General features: G+C 39.1%; 2 protein-coding genes and 1 pseudogene across 2 annotated transcripts; all 3 read left to right on the top strand.

Moving 5' to 3' along the window:
• The first annotated feature begins 1,296 nt into the window (after nt 1-1,296).
• On the top strand, nt 1,297-5,044 carry LOC122341579 (nuclear factor 7, brain-like). Its single transcript, XM_043235040.1, has 6 exons — nt 1,297-1,739; nt 1,829-1,924; nt 2,324-2,554; nt 2,637-2,659; nt 2,740-2,861; nt 3,116-5,044. The coding sequence occupies exons 1-6, from the start codon at nt 1,344-1,346 to the stop codon at nt 3,610-3,612; spliced, it is 1,365 nt and encodes a 454-aa protein (XP_043090975.1). The 5' UTR covers nt 1,297-1,343; the 3' UTR covers nt 3,613-5,044.
• A 24-nt stretch (nt 5,045-5,068) lies between these two features.
• LOC122341577 (E3 ubiquitin-protein ligase TRIM35-like) lies at nt 5,069-10,435 on the top strand. Its single transcript, XM_043235038.1, has 6 exons — nt 5,069-6,175; nt 6,273-6,368; nt 8,325-8,555; nt 8,638-8,660; nt 8,741-8,862; nt 9,143-10,435. The coding sequence occupies exons 1-6, from the start codon at nt 5,717-5,719 to the stop codon at nt 9,637-9,639; spliced, it is 1,428 nt and encodes a 475-aa protein (XP_043090973.1). The 5' UTR covers nt 5,069-5,716; the 3' UTR covers nt 9,640-10,435.
• Nucleotides 10,436-10,966: 531 nt separating this feature from the next.
• LOC122341580 lies at nt 10,967-13,789 on the top strand (annotated as a pseudogene).
• The last annotated feature ends 934 nt before the right edge of the window (nt 13,790-14,723 follow it).

The following is a 14,723-nucleotide window of genomic DNA, read 5'->3' as shown; positions in this document are numbered from 1 at the left end:
TAATGGACGACAAACAAGAGTTCGCGGGAACTGTAAAACATCTCCACAAACACATGCTAGAGGTGCTGATAACAGCGTACATTTAAGCTGTGTGTGTGTAAATAAATTATGCTGTAAGGACTAAGGGCTAACCGTGTCACTTTTTCTAGCGAATTCCACAAGACAGACGCAAGACGGAGTGCTTAAAAAAGAATAATATTGTCAACTTAATTCACTGAATATAGAGAGCACTGAACAGCTGTCGACGGACTTTCTTGAAAATGCTAATAGTAAGCAAAAAAAGGCGACAGCAGATAAATGCTTTCGCTGGTGCTTTACTGACATCTACTGGTGACATCGTGCAACCGACTCCAATCCTGAGGTAGATGTTGGCTAATCGTTGTTGGCTAACTGACTTCCGCTAAACTCTGCTAATGGCAGAACGTAAGACCATATAGCTGCTTTTGAGAAACGCACCCCAGGTTTGAGCATCCGACATCAAAATCCGTCTCAATATCTATTTTCATCAGAAATGAAGGTGAACAACCCATTTCCCATCTCTGAACAATTGTTTTTGCAAAGTCTTCCGGCGCAGTCACTGTCTTTAAGTGGTTCTTGAGTGAGAGCAAATCAAACACCTACAGATATGGTCTAGAGCTTGGTATTTTTCCAAGGTGCATATAATAAAAGTTGGTTAATATTAGGTAATTATTTCACATTCCTTGGCTTTGAGGAGATCGCGTAGCACCAAGATAGACTTTGTTCTCAGGAGCTGCCTCTTCTGTCTAGTCAATGTCAAAAAGGCCAGCATAACCTTAAAGTGCTTGTCAAAGTATCTGTAAAATATCTGCACTTTTTTTCACCTTTGCACTGGAGTCTATGGAAATGCAGGAACAACTGGAAATATAATAGGTGTGACCAATAATGTAAATGTACTTACAGTCAGGTTATTTTGCTAACGTTAACAACCGTCTTAGATGGGAGGCTAGCTAGCAGCAACTACGGCAATACAGACTTATAATATATACAAAATATATTCAACTTGTTAACGTTGTTTATTTTATTCGCTGGGTGATTTATTTTATTGGATTTATTACACGTATTGCTGCTATGGTTGTAAGTGTGCATGCAGTGTTAATATTTCTATGCAGGTGTAAAATTGAAAAAAAAGGACAAGCGAAAGGGCATGAATGTTTGTTCTGTTTCACAGTGGTTTCATTTTTAAACAATACCAGCATGTGCACTTGAAGAAATGTTGACGGTGCCGTCTGACCTGCTGCACAACATTCCCAAAGATTATTCACTCATTCTATCATACAGACGCTTTTTGAGTTTCACTACCATTCACTGAGATTGCCGTGAAAATGGCTTCATTAAATGTTTCTGCAGAAGAACTTTCTTGTCCCGTGTGCTGTGAAATCTTCAAGGATCCTGTTGTTTTATCGTGTAGTCACAGTTTCTGCAAGGAGTGTCTTCAACGGTTCTGGAGAACCAAGGAAACTCAGGAGTGTCCCGTCTGCAGGAGAAGATCCTCGAAAGAACAGCCGCCTCTTAATCTCGCATTAAAAAACTTGTGCGAGTCGTTCCTGAAGCAAAGAAACGGTTCGTCGGGATCTGAGGAGATCTGTGGTGTACACCGAGAGAAACTCAAGCTCTTCTGTCTGGAGGACGAACAGCCGGTGTGTTTAGTGTGTAGAGATTCACAGAAACACATCAGTCACACATTCAGACCCATCGGGGAAGCCGTTTCATCGTATAAGGTAAGAAAAATGTCTCTTCTATCATACGTAAAGAACAATAGACAACCATTAGCACAGAATCAATGCATTTTCATGCTGTTCGAATCTAGGAGGAGCTCAAAACGGCACTGACATCCTTACAACAAAAAATTACATGTGGAGGGAAAATAAAAGAAGAGTTTGAGAAAACAACTGAACACATCAAGGTGAGGAGACAGAACCGAGAACCATACTCAACATAACAGCAGTTTACCATAGACCTACACTACTAGAACAACATCAAAAGTTAAATTAAAAACTAGTCCAGCCTAAATGCAAGAAAGGTCACAGTTTGGACTAACCTTATTCATGTGACTTACTCCATAATCTGTTCATAAACAAACAGTGCCCAAACATATTTTAACATTACAGTAATTATAAAGTAATTCTGTATGAAATGCTTGGGAAAGGTTAGAGGAGTGTACGCTGTGACTGTGGGTCAACAACACCCCTTTTTGATTGAAACATCACCATCTTGAGATCACTATTGTACCTTTCTCGCTGAAGTGTAGATGATGTGATGTGTATCTACTGAGACGACTGAAGTGAATGTGGTTTGATTTCAGTCTCAAGCTGATCACACAGAGAGTCAGATTAAACAGCAGTTTGAGAAGCTTCATCGGTTTCTCAGAGATGAAGAAGAAGCTACAATCACTGCACTGAGGGAGGAAGAGGAGCAGAAGAAGAAGATGATGAAGGAGAAGCTGGAGGAGATCAACAGACACATCTCAGCTCTTTCAAACACAATCAAAGACATGGAGGAGATGATGAAAGACAATGACGTCTGCTTTCTGAAGGTCTGATTTCAGATCATTGATTGATTGATTGATTGATTGATTGATTGAGTTGTTGATGATAAATGGTGTGTTTGTTCTGCAGAAGTTTCCGGTCTCGATGGAAAGGTGAGTGATCTGCTGGTGTTTCTGGTTTCTCTGCTTCTGAATCAAATCCACTTCAGTCCTGATCCTGAATCTTCTTCCAGAGTCCAGATCTCCTCACAGCCGGATCCACAGATACCTTCTGGAGCTTTGATTCATGTGCCACGATACTTGGGCAACCTGTCCTTCAGAGTCTGGAAGAAGATGCAGGACATCGTCCAGAACAGTGAGTCTAGAGAGGATCTCTGCTCTTACACAAACACTGGAAATGATGCATTATCAAAAATGTACAGATTCTAGCATGATATACATTCAAATAGATGGGCTGCTGCACCAAAATGAGCCTTAATGATGTCTGTGTGTGAGAGAGATACTGCAGAGACATAAGAGTTCTGTTCATAATTCATAATAATCTGTGTTCAGTTCTTGATCATTATATGAAGATCGGAATAAAAGCACTTGTTTATTGTGTCTCATCAGCTCCTGTAATTCTGGACCCAAACACGGCTTATCCACATCTCGTCCTGTCTGAAGATCTGACCAGCGTGAGATGGGCTGACAAAAAAACAGTTCCTAATAATCCAGAGAGATTTAATGATTATCCATGTGTTTTGGGTTCAGAGGGTTTTAACTCAGGGACACACAGCTGGGACGTGGAGGTCAAAGAGAGTTTATGCTGGAGTCTTGGAATAACTACAGCATCGAACCAGAGAAAAGGGCATGATTTCTTTAATAATAATGATGTCTGGAGTGTGCAGTATGATCAGTATGGACTGTATGAACGCTCTAGTTTTTCTGTTAAACAGAAGCTTAAGCGTGTGAGAGTGTGTCTGGACTATGACGGAGGAACAGTGTCTTTCTCTGATCCTGTAACTAACACACATCTACACACATTCACAACCTCCTTCACCGACACCATCTTCCCGTTCTTTCATAGTCTTTCCCCTCTGAGGATCTTACCGTATAGTAGTCAGTAAGCGTTACACCTATAAGTCTGGATCTTCTTGTCTTCTTTGTTAAATTCATAAATAAATGTTGGCTTTTTCTTTCTGTAGCAATTTATTGGTTAGTTACCATTTGCTCAATTTTGTGGTATTTACCCTTTACTCATCAATGCTGTGTGGTTTTACCAACTCCCCGATCTCCTAAAATGTCTATATATTTTGTGCTTGTTGAAGCAAATTCTTAGTGTTACTGGCATTCACTAAAGGACTCACTCTTATAGAAGAAATTGTGATCTCTTAAGCTTATCTTAACAGATGTGTGATTGGGATTCGGCGCCATTCTCTGAATAAAATGTAGGACTAATGCTATTTTAATGCATTCAGAATTATAAGTTGGATTCTCATGCTGAACATGGCCAAAGTTTAAAAAGAAAAAAAACTGGACCTATTTGTGTAAGTTTGGAGTTTTATTTTTTCTATAGTATGATGTAGTGAGGTAAAACCTTTCAATGTTTGGGATGCTAATTAGGTTGTAAGTAATTAATTAACATTGGTCAAAATGAGTGAGAGTTTGTTTTGCTTTATTCTGCAAAATAAAGTGCAGTGGAAAGAAAATGACGCTTTAACGAAAATGTGAAGTCAGTTCAACCTGACATTCAGAAGGTCTCATGCCCTATTAGCCTCCAGAGCGAGAGCTTTGAAGGGTTGACGGGTGTTGGGGATCAAACTGTTTCTTCAAGTGCCCACACGGGGGCGCCGTCATCATGTAACGAATCAGCTCAAAGGATCAGGGATCCATCCGTCGAACCATTTAAAATCCTTCATTCCGAAGGGCCCTTGAAAGTGGCCAGTTCTGAGCGCTTCCGTTTGGAACAACCCTTCAATGTGGCGGCCATGATTGTTTCACTCTGAAGTGCCCTTCGGAGGGCGATGTATCCTAATTGGGATGCACCAAGCATCTTATAAACAGGGCGCTCGTGGTCAGAGAAGTCCATCTAGTGCAATGGTTCTCAACTCCAGTCCTCGGAGCCCACCGCTCTGCACGTCTCATATTTAATACACCTGATTCAGATAATCACCTACTTAGGAGAGAATCCACGATACAACTAGGAAACTCGTTTTAATACCAGTGTTTTTGAGTTGGGCGGGTCGTAAACTTTAAACGGGGTGGAGGGGACAACCATTGCTGCTGTCAATGCTGTTCTCGCATCGACTACATCCCATTGTCTTGTAGCTGATGTAGGGTATTTGTAGACTAGATATGAACTATCATTTGAAGCATAAACTGTGAAATAATGTAATGTATTTGACCTAAATTCCAGAATTGTCAGCAAACTCCATGTATAGCATGGTGAGTGTTTATATGACTGTCAAACAGGGTGTCCTACATTTTATTCATTCTTGAATACGGCAAGCTCATAATCATGACTTCATAAGTGTCTATGGGGACATTTGCATATGTAAGAAACAAAAAAAAAAAAAAAAAAACATGGCCACCATGTGAGAAATCAGAAAGAAATTGGGAACTGGGGCAGTATCACATTACTTGAGGGCATAAACAATTGTGCAAAAACTTTTAGCCCTCTAAAAAACAAGACATGTTTTCTGCATCTTCTAAAGGCAATTTTCTTTATATCAGAGGATATTGTAACAGAGCATTTTTCATCCTGTTACCTAAATTATTTTTCAGATGTACTTGTTTATTTTCACATCAATATCTCTTACTTTCAGCACTGTTACTCATATACTCAATTATTCTATTCTTGTAGAAAAAGCAACAGAAGTGAATAGTGTTATCAGATATATTAATGTAAATAATCAGCTACTTCTGTATTAATAGACAAATTTGAAAATGCATCTTTTTCTCAATGGTTTGGCCTTCTACAATGCATTTGCCCAGAGAAATGTACTTGAGAAATGTCTGTCTTTTCAGTACTAATTTGTCACTGAATGTAGGCTAGAACTACTTTAACACCAAAAGACCGTGGCAGGCTGTTAATAAATCTGTCAGTTTAGAGTCATGTCAGAGCGTAACAAGCTAGGGATCTACATAGAAGAAAGAGAAAGACAATGAAGAAGAATTGTAGAGATGTTTGTTTCTGAACAGTCAGCATTCTTGTGATTGCTGTGGTCACAAATGTTTTTCTACGCCGTTCGAAAAGCGAAAGTTAATGTCAAGATCGCTGGAGCTCAAACAGAGAAAATGCATTCGTTCGCCGAAGCTGATTTTTCTTGTCCCGTGTGTAAGGAAATCTTCGAGGATCGCGATGTTTTGACATGTGGACACAGTGTCTGCAAAGAGTGCCTTCAACAGTTCTGGAGAAGGAAGGAATCTCAGGAGTGTCCCGTCTGCATGAACCCAGCGGGTCATGATCCTATACATAACCTTGCGTTAAAAAACTTGTGTGATCTGCTCCTGAAGGAGAGAAACGAGAGGCGTTCGTCGGGATCTGAGGAGATCTGTGGTGTACACCGAGAGAAACTCAAGCTCTTCTGTCTGGAGGACAAACAGCCGGTGTGTTTAGTGTGTAGAGATTCACAGAAACACCTCAGTCACACATTCAGACCCATCGGGGAAGCCGTTTCATCGTATAAGGTAAGACAGAATTAACTATCCATATACAAGTTGCATCATGAAATATATAAAATATAGCTTCATTTTGCTCATATACGTTCATTCATTTTAATTCCAGGAGAAGCTCAATACAGCACTGAAGTCCTTACAAGAGCAACCTGAGCACAGCGTGAAAATTAAAAGAGAGTTCGAGAAAACAATTCAACACATAAAGGTGAAAATCTATACTTTTGACATTTTAACAGAAGAATTAGGATGTCTGACATAAATGTATGTTCACTTATTGAACACACGCACACACACAGAGACTAAAATGACCAAGCAGAAATCTCTGTGAGCTTTATCAGTGGGTGGAACATTAGCAAAATTATTCTCTGAAAAACTTATAATGTGTATCCAAAAGAAATTGCCAAAAAAATTTGGGTCACATGACCAAATTAATTAAGGAAACTTTCTCGAGTTCAGAACAGAAAAAAAAGTCATTAAGTCAAATATTTTTAAAGATTAACTTTAATATTTTGAGTGTATATGTCGCTCCAAAAAAATTAATTGTTGCCTTTTGAAAGCATGCAGATCCAATAAACTCTATTTTTTATACTTTTATGTATAAATCAACCCTGGTGATATTTATATATAATAGTGTCATGTTTAAATATAAATTTGAAATCAGAAAGTGAAAAGAAATGGTAGTCGACTAAGTGATTCTATACAGCCAACACATTCTCACTCCCAACACAATCACATTTGGTGAGGAGTCACTGTTTGATGCTCAAGGTACCCCTTTAGGGTCACTTTTGGACATGTAGGACACCCCCCCATTGCTTTCAGTTGTTGGCCTTAGGGTTTAAATTCAAGGGTTAGTTCACCCCAAAATGAATTATTTTATTGTTTACCCTGCCTTATGTCGTCCTAGAACGATAAGACTTTCGTTCAACTTTGGAACAAAAATGAAGATATTTTTCATGAAATCATAGAGAGCTATACCCTCCGTAGACAAAATGTTTCCAGGACCAGAAATGTAGTAAATACATCGGTAAAGCAGTCCATGTGACATCAGTGACTCAACTTAAATTTCGCAAAGCTGTGAGAAAACTTTTTGTGCACAAAGAACACAAAAATAACGACTTTATCCAACAATCCTTCCCCCCAGAGTTACAGTCTTCTGCCATTTTGGAGAGTATCGCAATGCATAAAGACACTTTTCACAAAATAAACAGTGTTAACAACGCTGATTACGCAGAGTACATTCATGCATGTTTTCCTTCAAAACGTAACCAATGCTCACTATGTCAAGTACATACTTAGGGAACTCCAAAATGGTGGAAGATATATATATATAGAAGAATTGATATCTTTGCACACAAAAAGTATTCTTGTTGCTTCACAAAACTGAAAGTACAAATTATTTTCTACTACACAGTGCACACAGGATCTGAGCTTTATGGCTGCATATTGACTCATAAGATAAAGTTTCTTATTAAAATAAGTAATGGAGCACCTTGCATGTCGAAAATATTATGCTGAAGGGTACCCTGTATGTCAAAAAGTAAGGCCACAGGGTTTTGACAAAGCATCATTGTAAAAGTAAAAATGTTTTGCTGCGGCCATCTGCTGGTTATACTGGTAACATCATTTTGTTTTCCTTTAAGTGTTTCTTCAACAATCTTCTATTTAAAGGAATAGGTCACCCCAACATGAAAATATGCTGTTAATTTACTCACACGCCATCCAAGATGATGGTTTGGATTACAGATAATAATAATGGTAATAATATTGTTAATTATGGTAATAAAATTACTGCTACTAATATCGTAATAATATTCATTTTCTTGCCGAAGTCATTAGCTTCACGAGATCTCAATATATTGTCAGGAGAGACTAGTGTTAAATTTGTGGTCATTGATATGTTTTTTTTGATTCGCAAAAAGGGGCACACAATAACTTTAATTTTATGACTCCCCAAAGACAACAGTTTCAAATAAAAAAAAAAAACCAAACTATTTACTGCTCTTCTGAAGAAAATAAATGGTGGATGGGCTGAGGGTGAGTAACAGTAAATTTTCACGTTGGGTTATTGGTTGTTCTAACAATCAGATTTGGTCCACCAATTGAATAGGTCAGTTCTAGAATATACTTTGAGACGACTGAAGTGAATGTGATTTGATTTCAGTCTCAAGCTGATCACACAGAGAGTCAGATTAAACAGCAGTTTGAGAAGCTTCATCGGTTTCTCAGAGATGAAGAAGAAGCTACAATCAGTGCACTGAGGGAGGAAGAGGAGCAGAAGAAGAAGATGATGAAGGAGAAGCTGGAGGAGATCAACAGACACATCTCAGCTCTTTCAGACACAATCAAAGACACAGAGGAGATGATGAAAGACAACGATGTCTGCTTTCTGAAGGTCTGATTTCAGATCATTGATTGATTGATTGATTGATTGATTGATTGAGTTGTTGATGATAAATGGTGTGTTTGTTCTGCAGAAGTTTCCGGTCTCGATGGAAAGGTGAGTGATCTGCTGGTGTTTCTGGTCTCTCTGCTTCTGAATCAAATCCACTTCAGTCCTGATCCTGAATCTTCTTCCAGAGTCCAGATCTCATCACAGCCGGATCCACAGATACCTTCTGGAGCTTTGATTCATGTTCCACGATACTTGGGCAACCTGTCCTTCAGAGTCTGGAAGAAGATGCAGGACATCGTCCAGAACAGTGAGTCTCCAGAAGGTCTCTGCTCTTACACAAACACACTAGAAATGACACATGGTTATTTCCAGATTTTAGCTTTATGTGTGAACATCCAGATATGCTACAGCACAAAAGGATATGATATTTACAGTTACAGTGCTACAGCAGATCTCCACATTTCAGTTTGGTTTTGTCAGGATCAGGATCAGTTTCTGTTGACATGGATGTAAATATAACATTTATTCATAGTTACTATAACAACATGAAGGTCAGAATAAAACAGCTGTTGATTGTGTCTCATCAGCTCCTGTGGTTCTGGACCCAAACACTGAAAATCAGTGGCTCGTCGTGTCTGATGATCTGACCAGCGTGAGAAACAGTAGGAACAAACAACCTCTTCCTAATAATCCAGAAAGATTTGATTATTATCCATGTGTGCTGGGTTCAGAGGGTTTTAACTCAGGGACACACAGCTGGGACGTGGAGGTTAAGGAGAGTTTAAGGTGGAGTCTTGGAATAACTACAGCATCGAACCAGAGAAAGGGATGCGATTTCTTCAGTGCTGATGTCTGGAGTGTACGGTCTGATCAGTATGGACTGTCAGAAACGTTTAGTTTTCCTGTTAAACAGGACGTTGAAAGGGTGAGAGTGTATCTGGACTACGACAAAGGAACGGTATCATTCTCTGATCCGGTGACTAACACACATCTACACACATTCACAACCACCTTCACAGACACAGTCTTTCCGTTCTTCTGGATTTCTGCATTTTCCTCTCTGCGAATCTTACAGTCTAATTAGTAAACATTACACCCCTATGCTTGGAGCGGCCTGCCTTCCCTGGTGGTGAGGATCCAGAGTCTTTGACAGCTCTGCTGCTTTGTGTTAGTAATCTGATCATCTAACTCATACTAGTCTGGTTAGAAGAGCATTCTATAAGGGTCTTTCAAACATTGCTCATTGTGCAAATAAAAAATAAAAAGTATAACAAACAATGATGACTATAATGGTGACTATAATAATAAAAGTTCAAATAACTTTTCCACAAAGCGTCAGCATTAAGATGCAAACCTGAGAGCTCTCTCCATAGACAGCAAGGGTACTATGGTAAAGACACAGAAGCATGATAAGGGATGCATGCCCATGCGTCATGGCACACATAATGGCACTAGGGTGACACAGAGGAGAAAATAGTTGAACAAAGGTTTTATTTGCATTCTTGTAGTTTCGTAAAATTACTTCTGAACCACCGATGTCACATGGACTATTTTGATGATATGCTTGCCGTGTTTCGGTGCCTTGACCTTGGCAGGACCCTTACTGAGAGTAAACTAACATTTTAATAGTGCTACTTATCTACATTGTTGTTGTTTTGTTGGTGCACCTTCTTCAAGCTTCATTATTCCTGTTTACATGCAGGATGATACAAAACAGACAGAAAGGCAATCCGTCAGTATGTGAAGAAATCAATGTGACAGATTTGTTCATGACAGACCCTTGGCGATGTCTGTGACATATTAAGAGCAATAGTTAAAACACAAATAAAATGTATTATAAGTATTCATGTTCTCTTTCTTGTTTTTTGTCTGAACTATCTTTTTTTTTTTTTGCATTATGCTCGAGATTTTTATGGTTATGTTCAGTTTTTGTGTAGTTTTAGCTGAGTTTCTGTTTCCTGGTTTAGTCCTTCATTAAGTTCATTTACTTTCAGTCCTCTCGGTCCTAATTAAGCCTTATGCTTTTCCTTAGCTCCGGTATTAATGTTGCTTGTGTTGGTTTCCTGTGATCTTCTTGTCTTAGAGACAATATTTGTTCTTCTTTTTCTGACAGAGACAGAGACATCGCTAGTTAAAATTTAATTAACTTTTTTAACAAATATAACCTAAAGAAGTCGTGACGGTGTAATCTGACCTGTTTTAACACCCAAAGGAAGTGAAGTAAATATTTCAACATTCAAATGGCCAATGGCATCTTTTTTATATATATTAAATCACTCTCTAGTGTCAAATAAAGCAGACAAAGAGTTAACAAACATGAGACACAAGCAGGCAGTAACATAAAAATGCAGAAACTCCACCTTCTTACAGCACTTACCAGGAAGTGACTGAAAGGTTGTCCTTTATGTTACACTGACTGTCAACAAAAGCATGAAGAATCGGTGATCAGTGGAGAAAGACGAGAACGTTTGTTTGTGACAGACAGCAGATCTTTGTGATTCCTGTGGTTGTTTATTTTCGCAACATCATTCAGAAAGTGAAAGTAAAATATAGATTACTGGAGATTAAATAGTGAAAATGGATGCTCTGTCTGCAGATGATTTTTCTTGTCCCGTGTGTATTGAAATCTTCACGGATCCTGTGGTTTTATCGTGTAGTCACAGCGTGTGTAAAGAGTGTCTTCAGCGGTTCTGGAGAACCAAGGGAACTCAGGAGTGTCCCGTCTGCAGGAGAAGGTCCTCAAGAGACGATCCTCCGTGTAACCGTGTCCTAAAAAACTTGTGCGAGTCGCTCCTGAAAGAGAGAAACGAGAGGCGTTCGTCTGGATCTGAGGAGATCTGTGGTGTACACAGAGAGAAACTCAAGCTCTTCTGTCTGGAGGACAAACAGCCGGTGTGTTTAGTGTGTAGAGATTCACAGAAACACATCAGTCACACATTCAGACCCATCGGGGAAGTTTTACCTTTATTTAAGGTAAATCTTGGATAAAAAAAAAACATTTTTATATTTAAATATAGTAGAAATCTCTCCTGTCTTATAGACTTTCACTTTACATTGCAGGAGGAGCTTAGCAAAGCGCTGAAATCCTTACAAGAGAAACTTACAAACAATGAAAAAATAAAGGGAGAGTTTGAGAAAACTGTTGAATACATCAAGGTGAGGACTGTTTTGACATTTGCTCATTTTAAACTGAATTGGGTTTTCTGATAGTTGCATGTTGTTTTAATGGAATGAAACACATGGCCATCCTATTTTATATTACTTAATACAGCACTTAATGTCCCTACAAAGACAGTAAAATCTGAAAGATATTATTTTTATGGGGCCCATACATTTGAATGATTAAAAACATTTACTGACATAATTTTCCTCCTACTTTTACTTATGTATAAACATACTGGTGACAATTTTGAATTACCTTACATTGGAGTGAGGCAGATATTATATCAGATTATATGAGTATGCCAGAAATCTACTTGTCTCTGCTTACTCAATAATGTACGAGATTAAACAAAACTTTTAGCATAAAAAGTCTGATCTCAGCCACGTTATCAATGATCTTGTCAGTGTCATCTCCCTCTCAGTGGACGTTAACATGAAAGCCTCAAGATGGTCCTAAGTCTGTTCTTCACATGCTTCAGTGTGGAGAAGCTTCTTTCAAAGGCTACTTGTTTCACAGACAATGTCATCAAACCATAACTAGTGAGAAGGTTGTATTTAGATGTGGCAGCATGTCGCACATCGTTTTGCAAGTTGAACAAACTCTTAAGATGTTTGAAGTGAATGTGATTTGATTTCAGTCTCAAGCTGATCACACAGAGAGTCAGATTAAACAGCAGTTTGAGAAGCTTCATCGGTTTCTCAGAGATGAAGAAGAAGCTACAATCACTGCACTGAGGGAGGAAGAGGAGCAGAAGAAGAAGATGATGAAGGAGAAGCTGGAGGAGATCGACAGACACATCTCAGCTCTTTCCCATACAATTAAAGACACAGAGGATATGATGAAAGACAATGACGTCTGCTTTATGAAGGTCTGATTTCAGATCATTGATTGATTGATTGATTGATTGATTGATTGATTGATTGATTGATTGATTGAGTTGTTGATGATAAATGGTGTGTTTGTTCTGCAGAAGTTTCCGGTCTCAATGGAAAGGTGAGTGATCTGCTGGTGTTTCTGGTCTCTCTGCTTCTGAATCAAATCCACTTCAGTCCTGATCCTGAATCTTCTTCCAGAGTCCAGATCTCCTCACAGCCGGATCCACAGATACCTTCTGGAGCTTTGATTCATGTGCCACGATACTTGGGCAACCTGTCCTTCAGAGTCTGGAAGAAGATGCAGGACATCGTCCAGAACAGTGAGTCTAGAGAGGATCTCTGCTCTTACACAAACACTGGAAATGATGCATTATCAAAAATGTACAGATTCTAGCATGATATACATTCAAATAGATGGGCTGCTGCACCAAAATGAGCCTTAATGATGTCTGTGTGTGTGAGAGAGATACTGCAGAGACATAAGAGTTCTGTTCATAATTCATAATAATCTGTGTTCAGTTCTTGATCATTATATGAAGATCGGAATAAAAGCACTTGTTTATTGTGTCTCTTCAGCTCCTGTAATTCTGGACCCAAACACGGCTTATCCACATCTCGTCCTGTCTGAAGATCTGACCAGCGTGAGATGGGCTGACAAAAAAACAGTTCCTAATAATCCAGAGAGATTTAATGATTATCCATGTGTTTTGGGTTCAGAGGGTTTTAACTCAGGGACACACAGCTGGGACGTGGAGGTCCAAGAGAGTTTATGCTGAATAACTACAGCATCGAACCAGAGAAAAGGGCATGATTTCTTTAATAATAATGATGTCTGGAGTGTGCAGTATGATCAGTATGGACTGTATGAACGCTCTAGTTTTTCTGTTAAACAGAAGCTTAAGCGTGTGAGAGTGTGTCTGGACTATGACGGAGGAACAGTGTCTTTCTCTGATCCTGTGACTAACACACATCTACACACATTCACAACCACCTTCACCGACACCGTCTTCCCGTTCTTTCATAGTCTTTCCCCTCTGAGGATCTTACCGTATAGTAGTCAGTAAGCGTTACACCTATAAGTCTGGATCTTCTTGTCTTCTTTGTTAAATTCATAAATAAATGTTGGCTTTTTCTTTCTGTAGCACAATAAAACCTCACAAATGATTCAGAATGCAGCAGCACGGCTGGTCTTCAATGAGCCCAAGAGAACCCATGTTACACCTCTCTTTATCTCCTTACATTGGCTACCGATTGCAGCTCGCATCAAGTTCAAGGCACTGATGCTTGCATATAGAACAACCACAGACTCGGCACCGGTCTACTTCCACTCACTATTACAAATCTACACACCCTCTAGAAGTCTGAGATCTGCTAGCGAGCGACGCCTCGTGGTACCATCTCAAAGAGGCTCGAAATCACTCTCCAGAACTTTCTCGTTCTCTGTTCCTGGCTGGTGGAACGATCTTCCCGTACATATCCGGAATGCTGGATCTCTGTCAATCTTTAAAAAAACTCACATCTTTCAGCAATACCTGACCTCATCATCACCAAAAAAAAAAAAAAAAAAAAAAAAAAAATTATACTCTCACTGTCTCTGTCTCACTTCTCATCCCCCTTATTTATTCCTTCCCTTCTGGCATGTACTAATTTGAACACTCCCTGTGACTGGGTGATATAAGCACTTACTCTGCAAAATGACTAAATGTAAATGTAAATGTAAATGTAGCAATTTATTGGTTATTTACCATTTGCTCAATTTTGTGGTATTTACCATTTACTCATCAATGCTGTGTGGTTTTACCAACTCCCCGATCTCCTAAAATCTTCTTTGACACCGGTCTCTGGAGTGTGCAGCATGGACTGGCTGATTATTTCGGTTTCCCTGTTAAACAGGATCTTGATCGTGTGAGAGTGTGTCTGGACTATGACGGAGGAACAGTGTCTTTCTCTGATCCTGTAACTAACACACATCTACACACATTCACAACCACCTTCACCGACACCGTCTTACCTTTCTTCTACAGTTTTTCCCCTCTGAAAATCTTACCGTTTAATAGTTTGTAATTAAACACGCAAGTCTGGATCTTCCTGCCTTTATGTTTCCAATATTCAATCAACAATGCATGAGTA

The sequence above is a fragment of the Puntigrus tetrazona genome, chromosome 3 (genome assembly GCF_018831695.1).
Source record: "Puntigrus tetrazona isolate hp1 chromosome 3, ASM1883169v1, whole genome shotgun sequence".
Classification (NCBI taxonomy): Eukaryota; Metazoa; Chordata; class Actinopteri; order Cypriniformes; family Cyprinidae; genus Puntigrus; species Puntigrus tetrazona.
Note: the sequence above shows the minus strand (reverse complement) of the source record. Positions and strands in the feature narration are given on the sequence as shown.

Bases quoted from the DNA above. Each gene is read 5' to 3' on its own strand.
- LOC122341579 (XM_043235040.1), top strand. From the start codon at position 1,344: ATGGCTTCATTAAATGTTTCTGCAGAAGAACTTTCTTGTCCCGTGTGC. The intron at 1,740-1,828 runs GTAAGAAAAATG...GTTCGAATCTAG, and splicing joins AAGCCGTTTCATCGTATAAG to GAGGAGCTCAAAACGGCACT. The intron at 2,862-3,115 runs GTGAGTCTAGAG...GTGTCTCATCAG, and splicing joins GCAGGACATCGTCCAGAACA to CTCCTGTAATTCTGGACCCA.
- LOC122341577 (XM_043235038.1), top strand. From the start codon at position 5,717: ATGTTTTTCTACGCCGTTCGAAAAGCGAAAGTTAATGTCAAGATCGCT. The intron at 8,556-8,637 runs GTCTGATTTCAG...TTTGTTCTGCAG, and splicing joins ACGATGTCTGCTTTCTGAAG to AAGTTTCCGGTCTCGATGGA. The intron at 8,863-9,142 runs GTGAGTCTCCAG...GTGTCTCATCAG, and splicing joins GCAGGACATCGTCCAGAACA to CTCCTGTGGTTCTGGACCCA.